The 20,991-nt window shown below is 36.2% G+C and overlaps 1 protein-coding gene across 7 annotated transcripts in view; it reads left to right on the forward strand.

Annotated features, from left to right (window-relative positions):
• The window catches only part of ATE1 (arginyltransferase 1), an 82,880-nt gene that overhangs the window by 22,697 nt on the left and 39,192 nt on the right, over positions 1-20,991 (forward strand). For 6 of the 7 annotated variants that reach the window (XM_010564663.1, XM_010564662.1, XM_010564661.1 and 3 more), the window contains 3 exons: positions 929-961; positions 7,480-7,661; positions 12,303-12,402. In XM_010564663.1, coding sequence (XP_010562965.1) covers positions 929-961; positions 7,480-7,661; positions 12,303-12,402 — 315 coding nt within the window. Of the gene's footprint in view, positions 1-928; positions 962-7,479; positions 7,662-12,302; positions 12,403-13,423; positions 13,477-20,991 lie in introns of those variants that run through there. The other variant, XM_010564666.1, reaches the window with a different exon arrangement.

A 20,991-nucleotide genomic window follows, 5' to 3' on the forward strand; every position in this document is an offset into this window, starting at 1 on the left:
TTTGTAGGGGTCCATATATATTCTTTTTATCAAACTTTTAATTAAAAGTTGCTGTTTACTATTACTTTACAGTTTGGGAACTGCTGACTTATTAAATCATCCAGCTATTACAAGAGGTGGAATTAAACCATGTAACACGTACTATGTTTTTAACAAAGGAATGTTTTAGGGTTAAATACATGCCAGAACTTTGTGACATGTTTAATGTGGAATCCACCAGCAAGGAAGTATTTGTATCAAATAAGTAAATGATGGTAAAGAAATAATTACTACATTTTGTTACTCTTAGAATCTTGAACAAGCTCCAGTTCATTAAAACCTTCCCCTTTTTGGTTGATTGCAGCACATCATTTTGTATTGAGTAAAGAATCTAGGTTTGAAAATGCTTGCACTTTCAGGAAGTTGATTTTTTTTTTCTTTTCTTCTTCTTTAAAATTAAAATAGGCTTGTTTATGATTTTGAATGTAAATAGACTTAATCGATTTATATTAAGAGATATGAGGGCCCTAACCCCCTTAGTGATGGGGCAGGTACCAATGGAACAGTGGGAAAAGACTCCCTGTTGCAGGCAGTCACAGAGGAGGGTAATGTGTAATTTAAAATAAAGGACAGCAGAAGCAGACCTGTATTACATGGTGATAATTCTTTCACATCACATTTTAAAAAATCTTCTATTTTATAGAAAGGAAGTACTTTGTATAGTTAATTATTGTATCTATTTGCTCTTCTAAATAGAATGTGGGAATTTGTGGAAATTTTATTTTAACTCTTAAAATCTGATAGTGTTTTTCAAATATATGGTTTTGAAAGAGTGTATTTGATTGTTAATGTATCCTGAAGTACTGCTAATATTTTTCTTCTTTTTCTGCTTTGCATATTTGGACTGTCTTCTTGGGCACATATTTCTGATGAATCTACTTTGATGCAGTTCACACGATTCCTCTGTAATTCTCCTCTGGAGGTATGTATTCATTCTAGATGCTAGTTTTGAAATGAATGTATTCTTTCCTCTTCACACTACGTAGACATCAAACCATTATGGTATTGGTGGTATAGATAGGTGTCACAGTATTTGCATCATCACCGACTGGTAAGGAAGATAGCACTGTATTTTCAAAGGAGTCTGAGGACTCCTTTGCTGGATAATAAGCCACCACTGAATTTCATATCACTGCATTAAGAAACAGTAGCAGAAAGTGCTGTGTCTTTTCTGTTCTTGATTTATTTCTGTGAAAGAAAAGAATATATTACTAAATAACTTGGTAAACTTGCATTTGACTACAGTCTGAGTTAAAAGTTTAGGAGAGATGCTGTTGCTTCATTTAAAGTAAGCAAACTGCTACGAATTTCTTGCACTTTCATTCTTGTTAGTCTTAAAGAGTTAAGTACCGCGTGACTGTAATGAAATTGTCAGGTTATAGTAATTATGCTAGTAATTTGATATGTTGCAGTTTGAATGAATCCATGTGTGGAGAGTTTGTTGCTTTTCTCTGCTGAGTCCACTGGCCTTTACATTCCTGAAAGCTGAAGAGTAATAGAGCTCATTAGACTTTATAGGAAAAGGGCTTTTATCACCTCGTCAACTCAGGCAGCAGACTGCCATTATATTCTTAATTTTGTATGGCTACGTTGATGTTGATGCACACTTCCCTGCCAGGTTTATACCAGTATTGTTTCTTACAGACACTTTTTATTGACATTTTGAAGCTTGAATTAAATTTTGTGTGGCACCACTACAGATGTCTTCAATTAGATGAAGTTAAATAAAAGGGGTTGTATATCAGAGGCCAAGGGATTCTTGAAATTCTTTATTCTGAAACAGTTGCCACAAGCAAATCTAGTAGTGTGTAGTCTGTTTACTCTTTTGAACAAAAAAAATTTAAAATGAAATTTAAACCTTACATGATTTTGATTTGTAATTTTTTTAATTTTTAATATTGTTATTAGCTGCAAATAGTATGAACACCCAAACTCTTCTTGTCTTTTTTATTTCCTCATTTTATTATTCTGTTTAGTTTCTGTTTTGGCTATGGGCTCTGGCACAAAAAATGAATAGTTTAAAAAAAGGATACAGTAAGTAGTAGCAGAAAACTAGGCAATTTTCTAGCAGTAAACAGGATAATGTAGAGACAACTGTTTGTTTTGTTTGTTTTTTTTTTAATCAGCCTTTTGTCCTAGAAACTACCTTTAGACATTTGCCATTTTACTACTTCACATATGCAAATGCTACCTTGTTTGGAGAGGTTCAGTTATAATGGTTCAGTATAGGAGAATGGCATGCAGGAGTTTTAGCGAAAAAACAGTGTGGCCTGGTACCCTGTTCTTGCCAAGGTGAGAGTGTTTATGGAAGAAGGGCACAGGGAAAATCTGGACTGCTCAGGGTGATTCCGAGTTTTTGGTGCTTAGTGAGTTAGGGGGTTGCTCTGGGCCAGTGGTTCTGTTGGCGTCACTAATAGTCATCTCTGTGTTTGTCCTTCCCAAGTTGTTCCATGTTGTTTTGATACAACAGTTGGAATGAGCCTCAGCACTCGGATGTGCCATGGCATTATGCAGTCAAATGACGATTTTGTTTTGATTTTGTTTTCAAATCCTTCTCTGATTGCTCTTTAGTCTTTTTCCATCTTGACTGATGCTAAGCATGAAATTGATGATTTCATAAAACTGCTCTCAAAAGCATCTTTTTGAGAGAATTGCTAATTTATACCCATTGTTTTGGACGTGTATATAGCAATATTTTTCCCCCCATGCATTTATGTTCCATGCATTTAAGAACATTTGATATTTCCTCTGCCTTTTTAATCACTCGGTGTTATGGGATCTTTCTGTAGTTATTTAGGCTCAGCTCTTGTTTAACCATCCTGAACACTTTTAATTCATCAGCTCAGTTTGCTGCAACATTGTTCAGTTTTTCAGTGATTCACCTACCAGTATGGAGAACAAAATAGATCCAGCGTGATGGAAAGTGAGCTGCTTGCCATTATGTAAATGGTCATTTGTTCTCACTTCGTTTCCTGTTATCTATACTGAGATGCTTTTGAATTCTAAAGAATTGAAAGACATTTGTGAATCTAGATCTTTGCTCTTTGAAAAGCACAGCAGCTTCTGCTCTGCATTGTTTTGTTTATTGAGATGTGTTAATTTTTAGGAGAACTAATAACAAATGATACTGTTCCAGGTCTGTAATTCCCAGGATCACCTTCTGTTGAATGTCATATTTTAGTCACAATCAATGCACTGTTCGGGACTAAATCAAAACTCATCTCGTTTAGAGATCTTGGCAAATTGCTTTTTTACTTATAGTGGTGTAGACATCACCAGGATGTCTACATGGTGATAGTCAAAGTTTCTTGCTACTGAAGTCCTTTGTACCTTCACAGCTTCACTAATCTTTTTAGCATTTTAAGCTTACTATCACTGTCATGATTAAATAGTTGACAGTATAGCTCCAACGCTGTACTTTTCCAATAAGATACAGATGTTAACTCTGTAGACAGTGTCTCACATTTTGTTGCAGTGGGTTGATTTACTTTATTTTGATACGGAATCACAGAATTGTTCAGGTTGGAAGGGACCTCTTGAGATCACCTAGTCCAGCCTCCCTGCTCGAGCAGTGTCGGCTAGAGCAGGTTGTCCAGGCCCATGGGTTTTGAATATCTCTGAGGATGGAGACTCCACAGGCTCTCTGGCCGGCCTGTGATGCTGTTTGACCACCTTAGTTAAAACCTGTTTCCTTCTGATCAGATTGAATTTCATGTCTTTTAATTTGCATGCATTGCCTCTTGTCCTGTTAGTGGTAACTACTGAGAAGAATCTGGCTCCCTTATCTTCATTCCCTCCTATCAGATTTTTCTACATATTGATAAAACCTCCCCATGTCATCTGTTCTGGAGGCTGAAGAGTCCCAGCTTTCTCAAGCTCATCTTATACAGCAGATGCTTAAGCCCCTTAATAATCTTTATGGCCCTTCTGGACTTGCCACAGTAAGTCTGTATTTTTCTCGTACTGGGAAGCCCAGCCCTACACCCAGCACTGCCGATGCAGCCTCACGAGTGCTGAGCAGAGAAAAGCTCACCTCCCTCGCCCTGCTGGCAGTGCTCTGCCTGGTGCAGCCCAGGATGCTGTTGGCCCTTTTTTCGGTGAGGGTGCTTTTTTAAATGAAAACATGCAGTGCTACCTCTCTGCTGACAGAGCCTATAGTTGTAGGCTGCTTTCACAGCATCTCCACTAATCCCTAATGAAAGGAGAAAGTAGTACTGAAAAGGAAATATGTTGCTAACCAAGAGATAGAAATCTACCATATGGTAGGTTGTGTATGTGTGCGCCTTTGGGAAAGGAACTGCTGGAATTAATCACTTCACTTATTCGGCAAATAATTTCCACTGGACTGTAGAAGTCAGGGGTTTCCTGGCTTTTTTTTTTTTTTTCTTTGTGTAAGGGATAGCATGGATTTCATATCTTCCTCCTCCCTCCATGCACAGCGGAGGGTAAAATGGAAAAGTTCAAAATAGGAAATTTCATGAAACCTTCCAGAGAAAAATAATCATGCAGTTAGTATGGTCAGGACCCACTTTTGGTAAGCAAGTATGCAGTGCCTTCTGCAGTTGCACACTGATCTGGCATGTGGGTTAACAAGTGCAATTTCCATAATAGTAATAAAGTAGTAAAACATCTCTTAAAAGTAAAGAGAAAGACCAACGTGCTTTGAAGAAAATTGAGCACTTTCCCCATCATTGAAGTTCAATTAGAAGCAGTTACTACATTGAGGTGTTCTAATTGGAGCAATATGTAATACCAGTTGCTATTAAATATTTAAATTTTAATAATGCGTTATAAAATATGAGCAATCAATTGTGTTCATGGAATCATTAGCTAGCAGAATATGAAGACAGGCAGAATTCACATGTAATGGAATATATTGTATATCTGTCTGTATTGTAGTCTAAACACTGGAGAGAAAATTACTTGTTTTAATATTTTTCCTGGATTAAGTTCTTATTGTTTTGATTGTTTCAATATCATCAGATTATAACAATTCATCGTATTGAATTTTGAGTATAAATTGTTAATTTTAAATAAATTGATCCCTCTGGATTGATTCCAGGGCTAAGGTGTAATTTCGGGTAGATAAGGTAAGCCTTTTCCAGTTGGGCTTGCTCACCTGATGTCACTGGTATATTTTACATCACCTTTGGCAAACACAGTCCCAGGTGGACATGTCAATAGTGTGAAATGGTATAACCTGCTTCAGGAAAATGTTTCATATTCTAGACCTGTTTCATGTCAAACTGCCTGGATGGTGCATGAGAAACCAAGTTAAAGGAGCCAAGTATTCATTGAGAAATTGGAGAAAACATACTTGCAAGCATTACAAAGGATTACATTGTATCAAAACCTCTGAAGGAGGAGGAAAATGTTACTCTTTTAAAAAAAGTTATTTGCTTAATGTAATGGAGATCCCTGAACGTTTTGCCTGAAATCAGTGCTGTGCTTATTATGTTTGTTGCAGAACATAGCCTCTTTTACGTTCATGACATTTCATTGTAATTGCATTAGTGAAATAACTGTAGTTTATACTTTACTAGAAGTTCTTAACTGATGCTAATACTTCAGTTTGCAGAGGTCCAGTGACCGAACCCATGCAATGCTGTTCAGAGGTTTGGGGTCACACACAGACACAGCATTCATTTAACTGCAGAGGACTTGGCTTTCAGTGAAAATCTTTTCCATGCTGGCTTAGACTATCTTTTTTAACATTAATGAAATCCTATATGATGAGTTTTTGACAAAGAAAGAAAATCTGTTTTAATGGAAACTTATTTAAGCAGGTCTGTGTTATATTACCAATCACATTTCCCCTTGGCTTGCAGGAGATGTTTCATTTTTTCTGTCACTGGCTGCACCCTGGTAGCTGAGAAGAGAACTTAACCTGTGCTGAGAAATCCTTAGAGAAACTCTCTTACTTGACTGTGTCCCAGCTTAAAAGTTTTACTACTGACCATGTGATTTCATTTGGCTCTGCTGAAAAGTTGATGATATTGTATGAAACCATAACTGCTGAATAAGTAGGCTTTACCTGAATGAGAAGAAACCCAATTTAGTATGCTAGTATCCGAGTCTAATATCCTTGTATACTGCAGATTGAGCTCTCAAATGTTTGATCGTTTCACTTTTACAGTATCTGTAGCTCCATATCTACTTTTATGCTATATAACTATATAAAAATGCAAACATTTTATTATACAACTTTTATTTTGGGCCTTATTGGTTGGGTAAGTCAGTTGAAATGGTTTTTGTTCACGTGATTGATTTCTTTTGACACATGTGGTACCAATTAGAGTAACTTCTACTGCCCATCATCTCTTCAGTCTGCGCTACTGTATCAAAATACTTGATTAAACCCACCTTCTGTTGTTGTAATGCAAACCAGTTGGTAATAGTAGGCAATATTGTCAGATTTATTGAGTGAGAAGCAGCTTTCTGAAGATCTGGCAATGCAGTGAAAAACACGACTAGATGGATAATTAAGTTGAGCAGAGTGGAATTCAGGATTAAAGTAAACTTGACATGGGAGAAAATGGCATGCCAAGGTTGGTTGTGTAATACAGTTTAAATTAGGAGATCATTTTCTTCTTTATTTGAAGCATCAGTTTCTGGCTCTAGGTACTTCATGCTGTCCGGAGACATACTTCACTGCACGTCCAAAACTCCAGCGCACAACAATAGCGAGGTCCTTAGTGTTTCTTGCAGAAGATACTCTGATGTGGGCTGACAAAGATGTTCCACAGATTTTGTTGCAACACAGATTTTCAGGTTCTTAGATAAAAGGTGTTTCGTTGGTCATAAACAATAAACTGCACATGAAGAGTAAGCTATTCAGTCCTTTAATAAATGGTCTTCTCAAGCAACTTTAATGGCCACTCTGAGAAACTGAATTTTGGTGGCCATAGTGCTTCCAGTGCTTGGGGGCATCGGGGAGAGAAGCAGTAGGGTCCTTGCTGTGACAGAAAGTGTTGGAGGAACTAGGCATTCACAGCCAGCTTTGGGAAGCACCAGTATAGCGAAATGTCTGTGTTTCACCTCTCTGTCTTCGGGCTTCATCTCTTGTTGAAAAGTAGGTCAAATTAAAAGAGTATCTGCAGAATTTGTTTGCATGTAACAATACATTAATAACTCGATGAATCATGTTGTTTTATCATGTCAGTACTATAAATACTAGATGGCAGAGGCTATCTGCAGATTCATGTTTGGGATGCGTGATATGTAGAGTTTACTGATCATGAGTAGAGCAAAATCACAAATGATACAGTGAACTAACATTGTTTTCCCTGGTTCTCAAATTCATTTTTTTCATTTTCTAAACACAGATAGCAGGAGTAATTTCTCACAGTATTTACTTTTTTGTTAAAATTCTTTCTAAAATGTTTTTATACTGAAAGTCTACCTGTCAGACAATTACATCCCTCTTTTGTTTTTGCTTAGGCAGAGAATGCACCAAATGGACCAGAATGTGGCTATGGTTCTTTCCACCAGCAGTATTGGCTGGATGGGAAGATAATTGCTGTTGGTGTAATCGATATCCTGCCCTACTGCGTGTCCTCTGTCTATCTGTACTATGATCCAGACTATTCTTTCTTATCTTTGGGAGTCTACTCTGCATTACGGTAAGAGGACATTTGTGTTATCTGGTTAGACGTAATAGTAAGAATTGATACTTGTTCCTAAACTTGAGCTTTTATTTCCAGTCTAAACAGATACTGGTAACACTATCTCTAGCAAAGTATTTGTGTTGGTTTTTTTTTTTTTAATTCTCTGCAGTTGGTTGCATTCCAAATAAATTTTTAGTTGTCATCCTTGAATAGGGATGTATCTTTCTAGTTAGCTAAATAGTTTTAAAGATTAAAAACCACTCAGAAACTAAATGCCTAGTTTTTATTGCCCCTGAAAATAATTTAGTATTGCTTGGTTTCAGCAGGTAAAGCCCCTTCTTTGTTTGAATAGAGGTAATTTTTCCTTTGGCCTATTTCTTAGCCCAGTCACCAAATGAAATTAATCACTTTTATAGTTTTATGCACATTGAGATCATAAATAATAGAGTACCTAAAAGCCGTTGTCTTCTGAATTAGTAGTCTCCTGCTGTACTAGAACTAAGTATATTTTTCAGGTATGTTAATCTCATTATCTTTGTCTTTAGCAAGCCTGATGGAGAGAGTGATCCCATGAATTTTATAGCCTTAAATTAACTATGAACCTAGTCTTGCAAAACAGTAGGAATAGTGAGTAATGCTTTTCACTGTGAATACGACTTGCATGCTAAATTGCAAGTTACTGTTTTTCCTCCATAAGCAATTTTATGGTTGCATTATAATTATAAGGAAAAAAAACCCTAAATGAGTGGAAATATTTGTGCATCTCAGTTTTTTTCTTAGCTTTTTTGCTTCTCTGTTACATGAAGTAAGCTGGTCACAGATGCGGTATTCCCAGGGAGGTTCTCATGAAGCAACTGGGTTTGAACCTCATGCCAGACATGTCTATTTTCAAGTTTCCCTGGGTGTGAGATGTTCTAGAAAAAGTCTTTACCTGTTGAGATTTGCACTACACACCTTCAGATGTGAAAGAAGTGCTAAATCGTGAGATTCATCTTTCTTCTTTCTCCAAGGCATCCTGTTGAGAGGCCTCTTCTCTATAGGTGGAGCTTCTTAGCTAATCGTTTAGTATTACCCACCAGGATGGGTAAATATGACATGACTTTTGAAATATGTAAAGCACAAACACTATTTTTAGGATCTTTTGTTTTCCTAAGAATCTTTTTTTTTTCTTTGTTTCTTTTTTAATTCTCCTTTTGGGTGTATTCTTCTCTCTGTAGTGGTGAATTTTGTGATTTCTGCATAATCTTTACATGAGTTGTTCAGATGGATATGTCAAAGGGTTTTTCCCACAAAGTTCACTGTTAAGTTTCTGACATCAGTCTAATGGTTTATTGCTGCTGAAATGAAGTGCTGCAATAACTCGTCTCCATCTCTGCTATATGCTGGGCTTCTAGAAACCATATATTTAGCCGGTTTAATTTACTGAGCAGAAGACTGTTTGCTTTAGCAACCTGGTTAGTGAGCTTAGTTGGCTCAGTGGAGAACCTGTTAACACCAGAGCTAGTCCAAGAGTTGTGACAGAGCCACAATGTGCAGCTGAGAATGTCCAGGGAGTGAGAGAGCAGGACTTCCTCCCACTCTCTGGTAAGCTCTTAGATCAGTTAAGTCCTAAAGTGCAATTTCTCCGAGTATGTCACCTTTAATAAGAGCTGGTAACATTGCCTTCCTGTTGGCTTTCCCCACTTTGTTCTAGAATGGTTCTTTATGATGGAGAAACTGTAGAATCATGGAAGTATTTAGGTCAGAAGGGACCTCTGGCGGTCATCTGGTCCAGTTCCAGAGCAAATCAGGGCTAACTTCAAAGTCGTCATGAGCATTAATGCAGCTGTTGCTGTAGCATCTCCAGTGGTCTCTATCTAAAAGAGTCTGAACTGTCATTTTTCTGAGGCGTTCAGTGGCACTGGCGATTTTATAAAACTAATCAGAATTAACAAATGTAGAAAACATGTTGGAACTCCTGTGATTTAGAATTGATCTTTTTTCTGTCTATTAGTGGTCTAGATTTTTAGAAATATTTTATTACATATGCTAGATACTTGAAATTAGACTGATTATTTTTCATGTAAGGTGAGCAATAACATAAAATACCAAGTCCTCCTAAGAGTTGTTTTTTAGTATTTGTATATATCACATTACTTTATGTAATGATGGACTGACATAATCCATGCTCATGAATTCTTGAACTGATTTTAAATTTTCTACATAATAAATTTAAAACTTTGTCGGCACAACATGCGTGCATGGCTCAACTAGTGAAAAAGCAGCTTATAAATTCTGCAGCATTTAAGGCAATAAAAATGAGTTCCCAACAGTCTTAGAGGGAGCCAGCCTTGTCCTTCTTTCAAAAGTGGGAAAAAAACCTTGAGAGTTAGGGAGGATTTAGGATGTTGCAAAGGAATCTGATAGCTTCAAAGCTGTTGCCAATTTTACTCTGAGGAGGTTAAACTGCATTGCAGTGCTGTCACTTCCACTTCATGATACTTTGAGAATTTTTGATGCTGAGTCGTAGAAAGGATGGGATTTGAAGATCACTTGAAATATGTAGGCATGTAAGTAAAGAATGAGGGGGGAAGCTGCTACTTGTGAAATATCAGTCTTACCAAAGGAAAAAAAATCATGAAGAAATATTGAGTGATTCTTATTTGCAGGAAAAAGTTAAACCTTCCCCCTACCACCTAAAATCATGAATAGTAGACAACCATAGTATTCATAACCTTTATTTAGTAGGAGGATGAATACTTGAACTTCTTTTGGAATTGGAATTAGCACTGAAATACTAAGTCTGAATTTTGTATTATGAAATGAATATATGTCTTCCTCACTAGTTGGCTACTCTGGCCAAGTGCAAACAGCCATTATAACTCTTTAGATGCATACCATAACTGAAAGCTTTACAAAAAACAATTGCAAGTCTGTAGTCCCTTTTCCATAGGAAAGATTTAGGCAGAAAGAATGCAGGTAGATGTTTGTTATGCCATACAGTGACACCTCATGGCTGCTCCTGGTGTAAAATGATGGAGTTGGAGGATTCTCTTACCTTGGATCACAGCATACACTCCTGAAAAGCAGAAAGAGAAGGAAGTTTTAGCATCCCCACAATAAAACTTTGCCTGGAGTGGGGTTGGCTGAATAGATAAATGGAAGATAGAGCAAGAACTTGAGTTAAGGGTCCTTACCTAAGGCATATCACTGGAGACTGTAGTACATGCAAAGACAGTGGCAGTAGTTCTAAGCAAGCTAGCTTTAGTATCATGTGCACTAATTCACTTGCACGAAGCTTTGTTGCCTATAGTAAGACTTGCTGCTGCAGCCCAATTTTTATGTCGTTACATCATGGTCTATTTACTTCACTTTCTGTTCAGTTTGAGTAATTTTGTTTTATTAGATCAGATAGTGTAGTCCAATTGGAAAGAGTGTTTAAGAGATTTTGAAATGCAAAGATAATGTTTTTCCCTGTAGTGTTCCAGCTTTTTGAATTGCAGAAAGTCATTTGTTTAATTAGGTCCAGGATAATCTGCATGAAAGGGCAAGGTTGTTTAATTTCATGCCATGTCTTAAAGATTATGTATATGAAGTGCATGTTTGTACATTTTTGGTAGTACATAAATCTCACTTCTGGAATCTGTTTTACTTACCTGGATTTTCAGATATGGAGTAACTTATTTCTAGACGTTCTCCTCCTTTTGAATGGATGTATGTATAGATACAGAGTTATAATGAACTCGTGATGGTCTCAGCAAACTACATGCAACTGAAATGTTAGGAAATGTTAGGTTTTCAGTACATTTAAACATCCTTATTACTAACTTAATATTAAGTGATAAAAAACCCCATTATTTGTACATGCTTCCTATGTGCATGTGCTCATAATCCTCTCATCCCTTCGACATTGAAAGTAAGAACCAGCATACATGTTTTATCAAATTTGTTACAAAAGTGAACTGCAAAGTTACAAATGCTGTAAAAATGAGCATTATAGTGGAAATACTGGCTGAATCTTTGTAATAATACTACTTCCCTTGTGCTAGTATAATAAAAAGCAAACTTATTTTGGAATATATTGACACTTCTCTTTCAGAATAAATGAGAAAATGATACAATCAAACATGAGATGGGTGAAAAATATCTTTTGTTGCATAAAGATGGATGTTTTTACATGTAAACTGCTAGAACACAAATAATAGAACAAACAAGAGGCTTATCTTTGAGGCTTATTTTTTAAAAATACCCTGTTTCCTGATCCACGTTTGCCAGTCTGTGTACAATAGCTGGGCCAGATTTCTGCAGAATTCCAATGTACATGAATATTAACAAGAAACCTGTTAAATAGAGGCTCTTAGTCACTTTTATTTGAGTTTCAAGTTAGTCCATTGGCAGGACAAAACACAAAAATGAAAGTATTTTTAAGCCTGACATGGTGTTTTGCATTTTGGTGATTTGTTTGCTTGGGTTTTAAGCATTCATTTTCAGTTTATTATCTTCGGGTTTCTTTAAGTATTAGTTTTGAGTTTATTATCTTCATTTTTTTATTTGATAGAAGCCTAGTCCTTTAAATAGGTCAAGAGCCAGGTAGCTGTAAAATATTTCAATATGAAGAGGTAAAATGAATGTAAGAATTGTATTCAAAAGTAATTAGTCTTTTCTTTCCTTTCACAGGGAAATTGCTTTTACTAGGCAACTTCATGAAAAAGCTTCTGATCTCTGTTTTTATTATATGGGTTTCTACATTCATTCATGCCCCAAAATGAGATACAAGGTAAAGTGTGTTTTTACTTATTTCCTTAGTGTACTATTATTCAAAGCATTTGACAGCATTCATAGTAATATAATATTTTGTAATTGTCGTTTTGGATTTTAATGTAGACTTTATATGGTTAAATTTGAACATTGGTTACTATTTAACTTAGCCTAGGATTTTTTTTTTTTTTAAATTTAGCTGCATGTGGTATTTATTACAAGTTGGCTTAAAAGCACTTCACATGGAGAGGTTTTCAAAGCTGTCAGATAATAGTTTGTCATTTGGTTACCTGGCTATCTCATGTTTACAGTGTATCTTCCAATAGACTAAAATTCTCCCTTTTTTAGGTTTGCATATTTGTGGAACTGTTGCTTAGTGACTATAGGCAGTGATAACATGCCTTCGTGGTCTTGGCTGTACTTGGGTTTTTCCTTTTTGTTTTTTTTGTTAGAGATAAGGGACTTGCTCTGCCCATGAAACAAGCGAGAAGCTAGGTTAGCAGCAATTTTGAGCCAGGTAGCAGAAAAGAAACAAATATGACTATAAGGGCAAAAAGTGTCCCAATTCTGAACGATAGCATTGCTAAGAAACTTTGGGTTCAGCCGCTTGTAGTAAGTTTTAGTAAAAACGTGAACTTTGTATGCATGGATTAAACAAAGCTCATACATGAGTTAATGTATTAAAGTAGCCAGCAAACTATTAAAATATGAAGATTAAATGCTGTAAAACTGGGAGCTAACCTCATTAGCCACTATACATTTGTATTATTAATTGTAATGTGATACCTCTTCTGTTGGTCCTGTGCTGTTATTTGAAAATGATTTCATCAAGAATATAAAATTCTCACAATGCTTCTAGTTTTCATTCTCAAATAATGGAAATTTAATAAATTGTAAAGGGAGTATTATAATTTTATGTTTTTTTCCACAGAAGCTCCTTTTCTTCCCTTGCTTATACTTAATGACTATCTGATATGACTGTGATTTGTTAGAATATACATTCTAGTCTTCCAGAAACCTATACATGTCAATGTGCTTAGGTAATTAAGTGTGGCCCAGTATGAGAATTGCCAGGGCAGGGGATGGGGAAAAGAAGAAAGCCTATACACATATATTTAGAACACACACAATAGCAGGTAAGTAATGTTCTGTGTTAGGAGAGTAATAATTTAATAAATGAATTGCAAGGGTTTTTATTTTATTTTATATTTCTTTTCCTGTGTATATTTGTTTTGGAATTGGCCAAATGTAGCGCAATTGAAAATCAGGTTGACATTAATTCTGTAGTTCCACTTTACCCTCACTGAAATAGTACACTGCAAACTACTTTTAAAACTAAGCTCTGAAATGTGACAGGATAATGCTACTACTGTTGTGAAGTTATTGGTAGTGGTAAAGTAGGGTGGTAAGTACTGACTTTGCGGGTTAAGTAATTTCAGTAATGCTTGGTTAACTTAGAGGCATTACATGTTGAAGACTTTGCTTTATTACAGTTTAATAGAGATGTTAGAGGCTCCCTTCCCTTAATGATACTAGTGTGGAAGAATGACAGGCTGTAGGTAACTGGTTAAACTGATGTCAGGTAAGCAAATTAAATGAAGGAAAGAAAAGGAAGGAGCTGAAAAGCTAACCACTGTTTTTTATCCTCTACTTGTAATTTTCTTTGCAAATTATTTGTCCTAGGATGTTTAGAAATGGAGGCTAGGCACAGTATCACTTTATATAAGCTGTCTTACGAAGAACACATGCATGCTGTACTTACTTACAGTGAAGTCACAGGATCTTGGAAGTCTTTGAAAATTTTCCGTCTTCTGGTCACAGATTGTGATCAGTGGAAATGCCTAAGCTGGCATTTGCATTTGATTTTTGATGGAAACACAGTGCTAGAATACTTGTAGCAAAGATGCCTGAGCTTGACTTCTGGTTTGTACCAAACAGATGTCTCTCTTCCTGCTGACTGAAGAGGTGAAGAGGGATAGCTGATGAATTGGGATGCATAAGGAACAGTGACTTTATGATGTTGATTTAAGGAGTTTGACAGTGTTCCACTTTGCATGGAGTAAAACTCAGTCTTCTGTACAAGATGTGGTTGGAGTAATTGGGGATCTGTGCAATGAACTGTGGTACTCGTATTACAATCCAAGACTGGTGCATTATTGTTGTGGACATGAGGATATAGCTGGACATTTTGGTTTTAAATACATGACTCCTAAGTTGAAGGTATAGGTGTCCAACAGCAAGAATTGAAGCCTTGTTCTGCCTGGGTACTTTCTTGGAATGCACATTGTAGACTTCTTTTCTGGATTCGAACTTTTTTGTGGATGTAAAGTAATCATCAAACATAATTTTTTAAAGCACTGGTAATAGGTGATCATAAATACCAGTAACTGGGTGGTATATAGTAACAGCTTCTCCCCTCTGCATCACATCATCTTGGTTATGTTGTATGCTCTAAGGAGGTCCAAGGCATTGATAGAATACTTTGTTGAAGTATTTATTTTTTAATATGGCTGCTAGTATGCTTGTTCTGTTTTTTTATGCAGTTCTTAAAATGCTATCTGTATCTTTATCCTGGAAAGTTTCTTTGAGCTGTCATATGGCAGATATGGCCAGAACGTCACACCAGTTGCCCACAGTGCAACTGTGCTGTGCAGCTGCTGAATATTTTTAGCCCCCACTGAGCAGGTCAGGGGCTGAACTGGCAGAATATACGTTATTGGGGGTCAGTGTGTGACCTTTTCATCTGAAGGATTCTGTTTCCATGAATGATACAATTGTGGGCATAAATAGTATGTAATCCAGTGGAAGGTTGGAGGCATGAGTGTCCTGGAAGAGGGTCCCCAACTCAGGATTCCTGTGGCTCCGTAACAGAGTTGGATTATCAGACAGGAAGATAAATGGTTAAAGAGTATCATCTACCACATGGATCAGACGTAATTACAGAAGTTTTTAAAAATAAAGCTCCATTTTGACTCACTGTTCCCTTCCCTTTCCTTTTGTTCCCAAACAGCTTGCATTTGATTGCAATGGGATTTTAAAACAGTGGAGTACTGGTGAAATTACTTAAGATGGGGGAAGGGAATATATTGCAATATTATGCTATTTTTTAGTTCCCAGCTTCTCTTAGATTTGTTCCCATGTATGGGTTAATATTTATGAACTGGTAAAATAAAAACTACATTAAATTGAGACAAAAGGATTTCTGTAGTCCTATTAACTATGTTAATATGGAAAAATCCTATGAAAAACCTTAAGCAATGGCTTTGTTCCATTTTTTCTGGGTAGGTTAGGGTAATACAAGATTAGAATGGTTCTCTGAAGAAATTCATGACCTTGTGGTAAAACTTTTCAGGCTCTGTTAGATGTGGTAGTTCTTATGTTGGAAAACAGTCTTCTGGAAAATTTTCCAGGACTCATAAGATGCAAAGTCTTTTTCCTAATGCATTTTGGAGTCTGTGATAAAATTTTAAGTCTAAGAAAGTATTTAACTTTAGGATTATGTTGGTCTCAAGCTTGCTTCTCATGTGTTTAAGCAATGTATCTGTACTTGTTTAATGCTTTTCAGTTAAAGACGTTTGTTTACAAACATATTTATAGAGTTACAGAAATAAAAGAACCACCTTTAGTGAACAGCCATATCGGAGAGATGCTTGAGGGGATCTTGGATTTTTTTCCTGTACTGATACTCTGGCTTATCCTGCATCTTTCCAAGTAAAAAATTTTACTTCATGGCTCTATGTTACTAAGTTCACATTTTCCAGTCACTACTGAACTCTTTGAGATCCTTTCTGTTCTTTCCATTACAGTTCTTTGATACTGATTTTGAGTCTTGTGGTGGGTGACACTAACTAGATTTTGGGTTTGTGCTTCTGGTGTAAATAGCAAGTGTACTTGCTGCCGTGCATTTGCCATTCAGACCGCTGTTGACCTTAAGTCAAGTTCTCCTTTAAGTTCTTGTGTTGGAAGGGATTTGTTGGGGATGTTTTCTACGTGAGTTTCCTTAGTTCTGGGTTTTCTGAGTTTTTTTCAGTGTCAGTATTTGCATGCAAATACTGCAGTTGAAGCACATATTGTTACTTGTTTTGGTCAATGATCTGCTTTCCTTGAAGCCCCTCCGCTAAATAACTATCATAAATAACTATTGTAAATAACTATCAGCATACTTTGAAGTGCATAACAGATTTAATGTCTTCTTGCTGTGTTTTCTCTGTGTACCATTTTAAGACCATTCTATGATGTGAAGAGGTGTTTTGACTGAAATCTTTATCCAGACTTGTATGCAGGCCAAAGTAAATGGAATTATTTCAAACAGTCTCCTTCGGTATCAAGGCATGGCCAGACTTCAGATAGATGGAATACTAGAAAGGGTTCTGAAATGTCAGAAAAGAAACAAAAGGCTGATTCAACTGTGATTAATCATTCTTAAACTAAATACCTCGGACTGACTGTGGTTCTAAGCAGTGCCCCTGGAATTTTATGGCACTCGAGAGCCAATTTCTTTGGCTGCTTTCAGGAATTTCAGCATCACTCCTCCTGCAGCAGTGAAATGCATCCAGTGGTAGCCTGGATTTCCACGCCCATGGGATCCACAAAGGTCTGACTCATCCTCACTTGTCCTGACTCTTTTGCCGTTTCTGACCATGGAATTTAGTTAACCTTTTCAATAAGCTTGGATTTGCTGTGTAAGCTGAAATGCGTGAGGGAAAGAGACTTAATGTGATGTGACTTAATGTGATCGTCTATGATTTGGGGGGGATAAGCACATGCCACTGAGCAGCAAACAGCTTTCCAAAATGTGTCACTAGTTCCACACAAAAAGAGCTGACATTTTTATACCTCCGTGCATGATCTTTTTATTCAGCATGTGTTGAAGTTCCTACCAGCTGTCAGCCTGCTTTTCTCACTGGTATTACTATTTACCTTGATAATGGGAAAAGATAAGCTGAGAGTAGTTTGGAGGACTGGAGTTGCTCTGCTCAAGTCTGTTAGCACTTGTATTAGTGGCTTTTCCAGGATTAATTTTGTCAGTTTATAGGAATAAATATGCATTCAAATTAGTACAAAACCATTTTTTTTCTATAAACAGGTCATAATTAGTCAACTAAATATTCTGAAAAGTCAGTACTTGTTACAGAGTGCCAAGTTGTTGCTTTCAATGCCACTTGGGAATAAAGAATTGAAATACCTGGGTCGAGAAACCATTATCTACTCTAAGAAAGCAATAAAAGTTTTGGCAACACAGTGGTTTTGCTTTTTTGACAAGACTGCTAAAAACAAACAGCAAAACAATAAACAATGACAAAAACATACAATAAAAATAATGAAGCCCTGAAAATTATAAGTTACAGAAGTGGGGGGAGAAATCCCTCTTTTTCTGTATGTCTTGGTAACATCACTTTTAACTGCCTTCTTTCTTTCTTACTTCCATTCCTTCACCGGACTTCCCCACTGGCCAGGATACTCCTCTGCATCAGCATCAGCAGCTAAAATTGAACATTCATTTGTTCAGAGCTCTGAACTTAATGCATGTGTTCCTTCTAATGGTTTGGGTTAGTGACTGAGGGGAAAAAGACTACTCTGAATTATGTTGGAGTTTTGGCATTAAAACCCAAAGGGATTTTGAGAAGTCTTTTAAAGTGGCTTAAGGCTTCCAAAAGTATTTTGAATGATTGACTTGGTGTACATGTGTTCAATGCTTCCGAAAATCAAATCGCTTTAATATTCCTTCAAGTTGTAACTAGCGCAAAAAGTCCTTATCTCTCTACATATGTTTTATCAAATGTCTTTTGACTAGAAGGTTGTCTGTCTGTTTTGTGGATCTGGTAAGTCGTACGCTATATTCAGGATTGCAGTGTCCCTTACAGCTTGCTGCTCTCCCCCCCGCTTTCTGTTTTTTTCTTTTGTTCCTTTCTTCCATAAAAGCATTCTTTTTTTCACCTTTCCTCATCTGGAAGACTCTTACTAACTACCGAGAGCCCACACTGAGAAAGTGGAACTAAACATGTTGGAATAAACAACTGAGAATGTGGGACAGAATAAAAAATACCATGGGTGAAAAATTATTAGTCCTTTAGTTCTTGATGTAGTGCTAGTGATAAATATTTAAAAGTATTTCTTATTTACTTTGAACAGCATCTTACAAAGTGTTTGAGGCCACTTTCTAAGTTGCTTTTAGGCATTTCTAGTCAGGCATTTTCAGTTTGTGAAAACTACATTATTATGAGCATCAAAAAGCAGGAAAAAGGAGATGCTCTGTTCTGGATAGCAACAGCCGTTACTGAATACTGACAGTGGATTTCCACTGAAAATACAATTATTAAAAGCAGAATATTGGTTCCCATGTTGTTTTCGTAGCAGGCAAAGATAGTGAATGCAATTACTTCTTTATTTTTTTCCTAAGCTGCTGTTTTATGCTGTGTGTAATTGGTAAATTATTACAGTTTTTCCGTGGTGCAAATGTTGAAGCTGCACTGAATTTCACATAGCATTTGCATGGTTAAAACCAGTTGGAATCCCATTTTTCTACTAGAAACAAACACAGATCCCAGCCATGTCTTTTTTCTTAACTTTATTTTTCCTTTTAAAATATTTGCAGTCAGGACTTAATTTTTTTGTCAGTTATAACTCCCTTGGGAAGAATGTGAACATGTCCCTGGAGCTTTATTTTTCTAATTTTGGAAATGTGGGTTTCTTTTCAGTTGTTTACTTGAAGTTTAAGATGATTGAAGTGTGGCAGAACTGAAGTGAAAATAATATGTATATTTATGCCTGATTGTGTTATTTGTAGACTTTATCAGGGCAGAAAGAAATGTCTGTTGTGTAGGTCTCAGCTGACCTCTGAAGTGAACAAGTCTCTTTCTCATTACTGTACTGGCCCTTGAGAAAATAAACATGTGTCCAAAAGCAGAAACTTTGGGGTGTATGTTGTACAAGCTTTGAAGGAACTGTATCTGAAAGTAATTTTCAGAGTGATGCTGTATTTGTGAGACATGGCCTTTCTACAGTTTCAGCTGTATACCTGTAACTTTTTATTTGATGGGTCTTTGATTACAAAACAAATCTCCTCAAATTGAGTAAACTTTTTTTTTGGTGTTTTACTTCTCTATACTGGAGAAATAAATGTTATTAAATAGGAGTAGGTCCTCTTAAAACTATCCATTTGTTATCTTCTGTATGAGGCTTGGATCGGGTTATGTTATTTTCATGCAGTCTTTAAAAAAAACCAAACACATCCCTCCAACCAAAACCAACCAAATGAAAAAATCCCAAAGAACCAGTTCCGATATAGGTTATTTCAGAGAAATGTTCAGTGTCATACAGTGTCTTTTAAGTAATTCCAAATATGAGATGATTTAAATATTAGACTTGAATATTGATGATTTGCTGATTTTGAGGATGATAATGTTGATGCTACTAATTATTTTAATATCTGTCAGTAAAGATTCTTTGTTCTGCATACAGGAGGGATATGTTTGTCCATAAGGAGGTACATATTTGGGATTCACATTTCAGATGTTCTGAAGAATAAACACAGAAATGTGATAGAGGTGGTATTAACTACCTACATATGCACATCAGCAGGGATAAGTTTTACACCTTTTACTTGCTAGAGGAATTTTATGAACTTGGGACAACTTCCCTATAGTGTTTCTTTAATGAAAGTGATTTTGTTATTTTGTGTGAGGCTTAAGTAAACTAAAATCTAACCTCATTTTCATAAAAACACAAGAATAAGAGGTATGGTTTGTTAAATTGTAGGCCAGTTCTGTACTGGTGGGTGTTTTCAGAGTTATTAGAGGTAACTTGCCTGTCTCTGTCAAAAGGAGCTGCTAAAAAGATTTATTCAGGATCATGTTAATAAACCTGAGGCAAACCATCTTCTGAAAGATAATAGCTGGTAGAAATTTATCATTTCTAATTCACGACTCTACATAGTCATAAATTCACTGCTCATTGCTGACTTGTACTAAATCTTATTTGAAGGCTTATTTGAGCACTCCATAGCAACTATTAGCAATTAAAATGAGAACTGTAAACTGTGAAATATATAGATAAAAGAGGTGTGGGTTTTGTTTGGTTGGGGTTTTTTTGGAGGGGGAGTAATACGCTTCACAATTCATGTGTCTTTAATTTTTCTCCTTCATCTGAGGAATGAGGTCATAATTCACGTTTCAGAATTTTCCAATTATAGTTCTATATATACATTAGTCCTTGCTAGTAAGTGTAAGAATGCATGGAATTGAGTGTATTTTTAAAGTTTCTAACAGGCAAATGAATTAATATAGTGCTGCTTTGTCAGCTTCACTTCATTTTTTGTCGATTTAATCATTTTTGGATGGTCCTCAAACATTAGTTAACATTCTTTACTTCTGAATTTTGTCTCTCTACCTGTCTCTTTGTGAGATTCACAAAAGTGAGTGAACTGGAATATGCAGAGATGGACATCTTACAATGCCATGATGCAAAAAGTTAAAACATATTTATGGAGACAATGCTCTTCACTTTTCCTAACATAGTCTCTGTGTGAAGTTGCTCATAGCCATGCCAGTTTTCAAGTGTTGGGCAAAATATCAAAGTTCTTGTGTCCTGGAGAAAAATCACCCTTTAA

This window comes from Haliaeetus leucocephalus, unplaced genomic scaffold (genome assembly GCF_000737465.1).
Source record: "Haliaeetus leucocephalus isolate CR32 unplaced genomic scaffold, Haliaeetus_leucocephalus-4.0 Scaffold184, whole genome shotgun sequence".
Lineage (NCBI taxonomy): Eukaryota > Metazoa > Chordata > Aves > Accipitriformes > Accipitridae > Haliaeetus > Haliaeetus leucocephalus.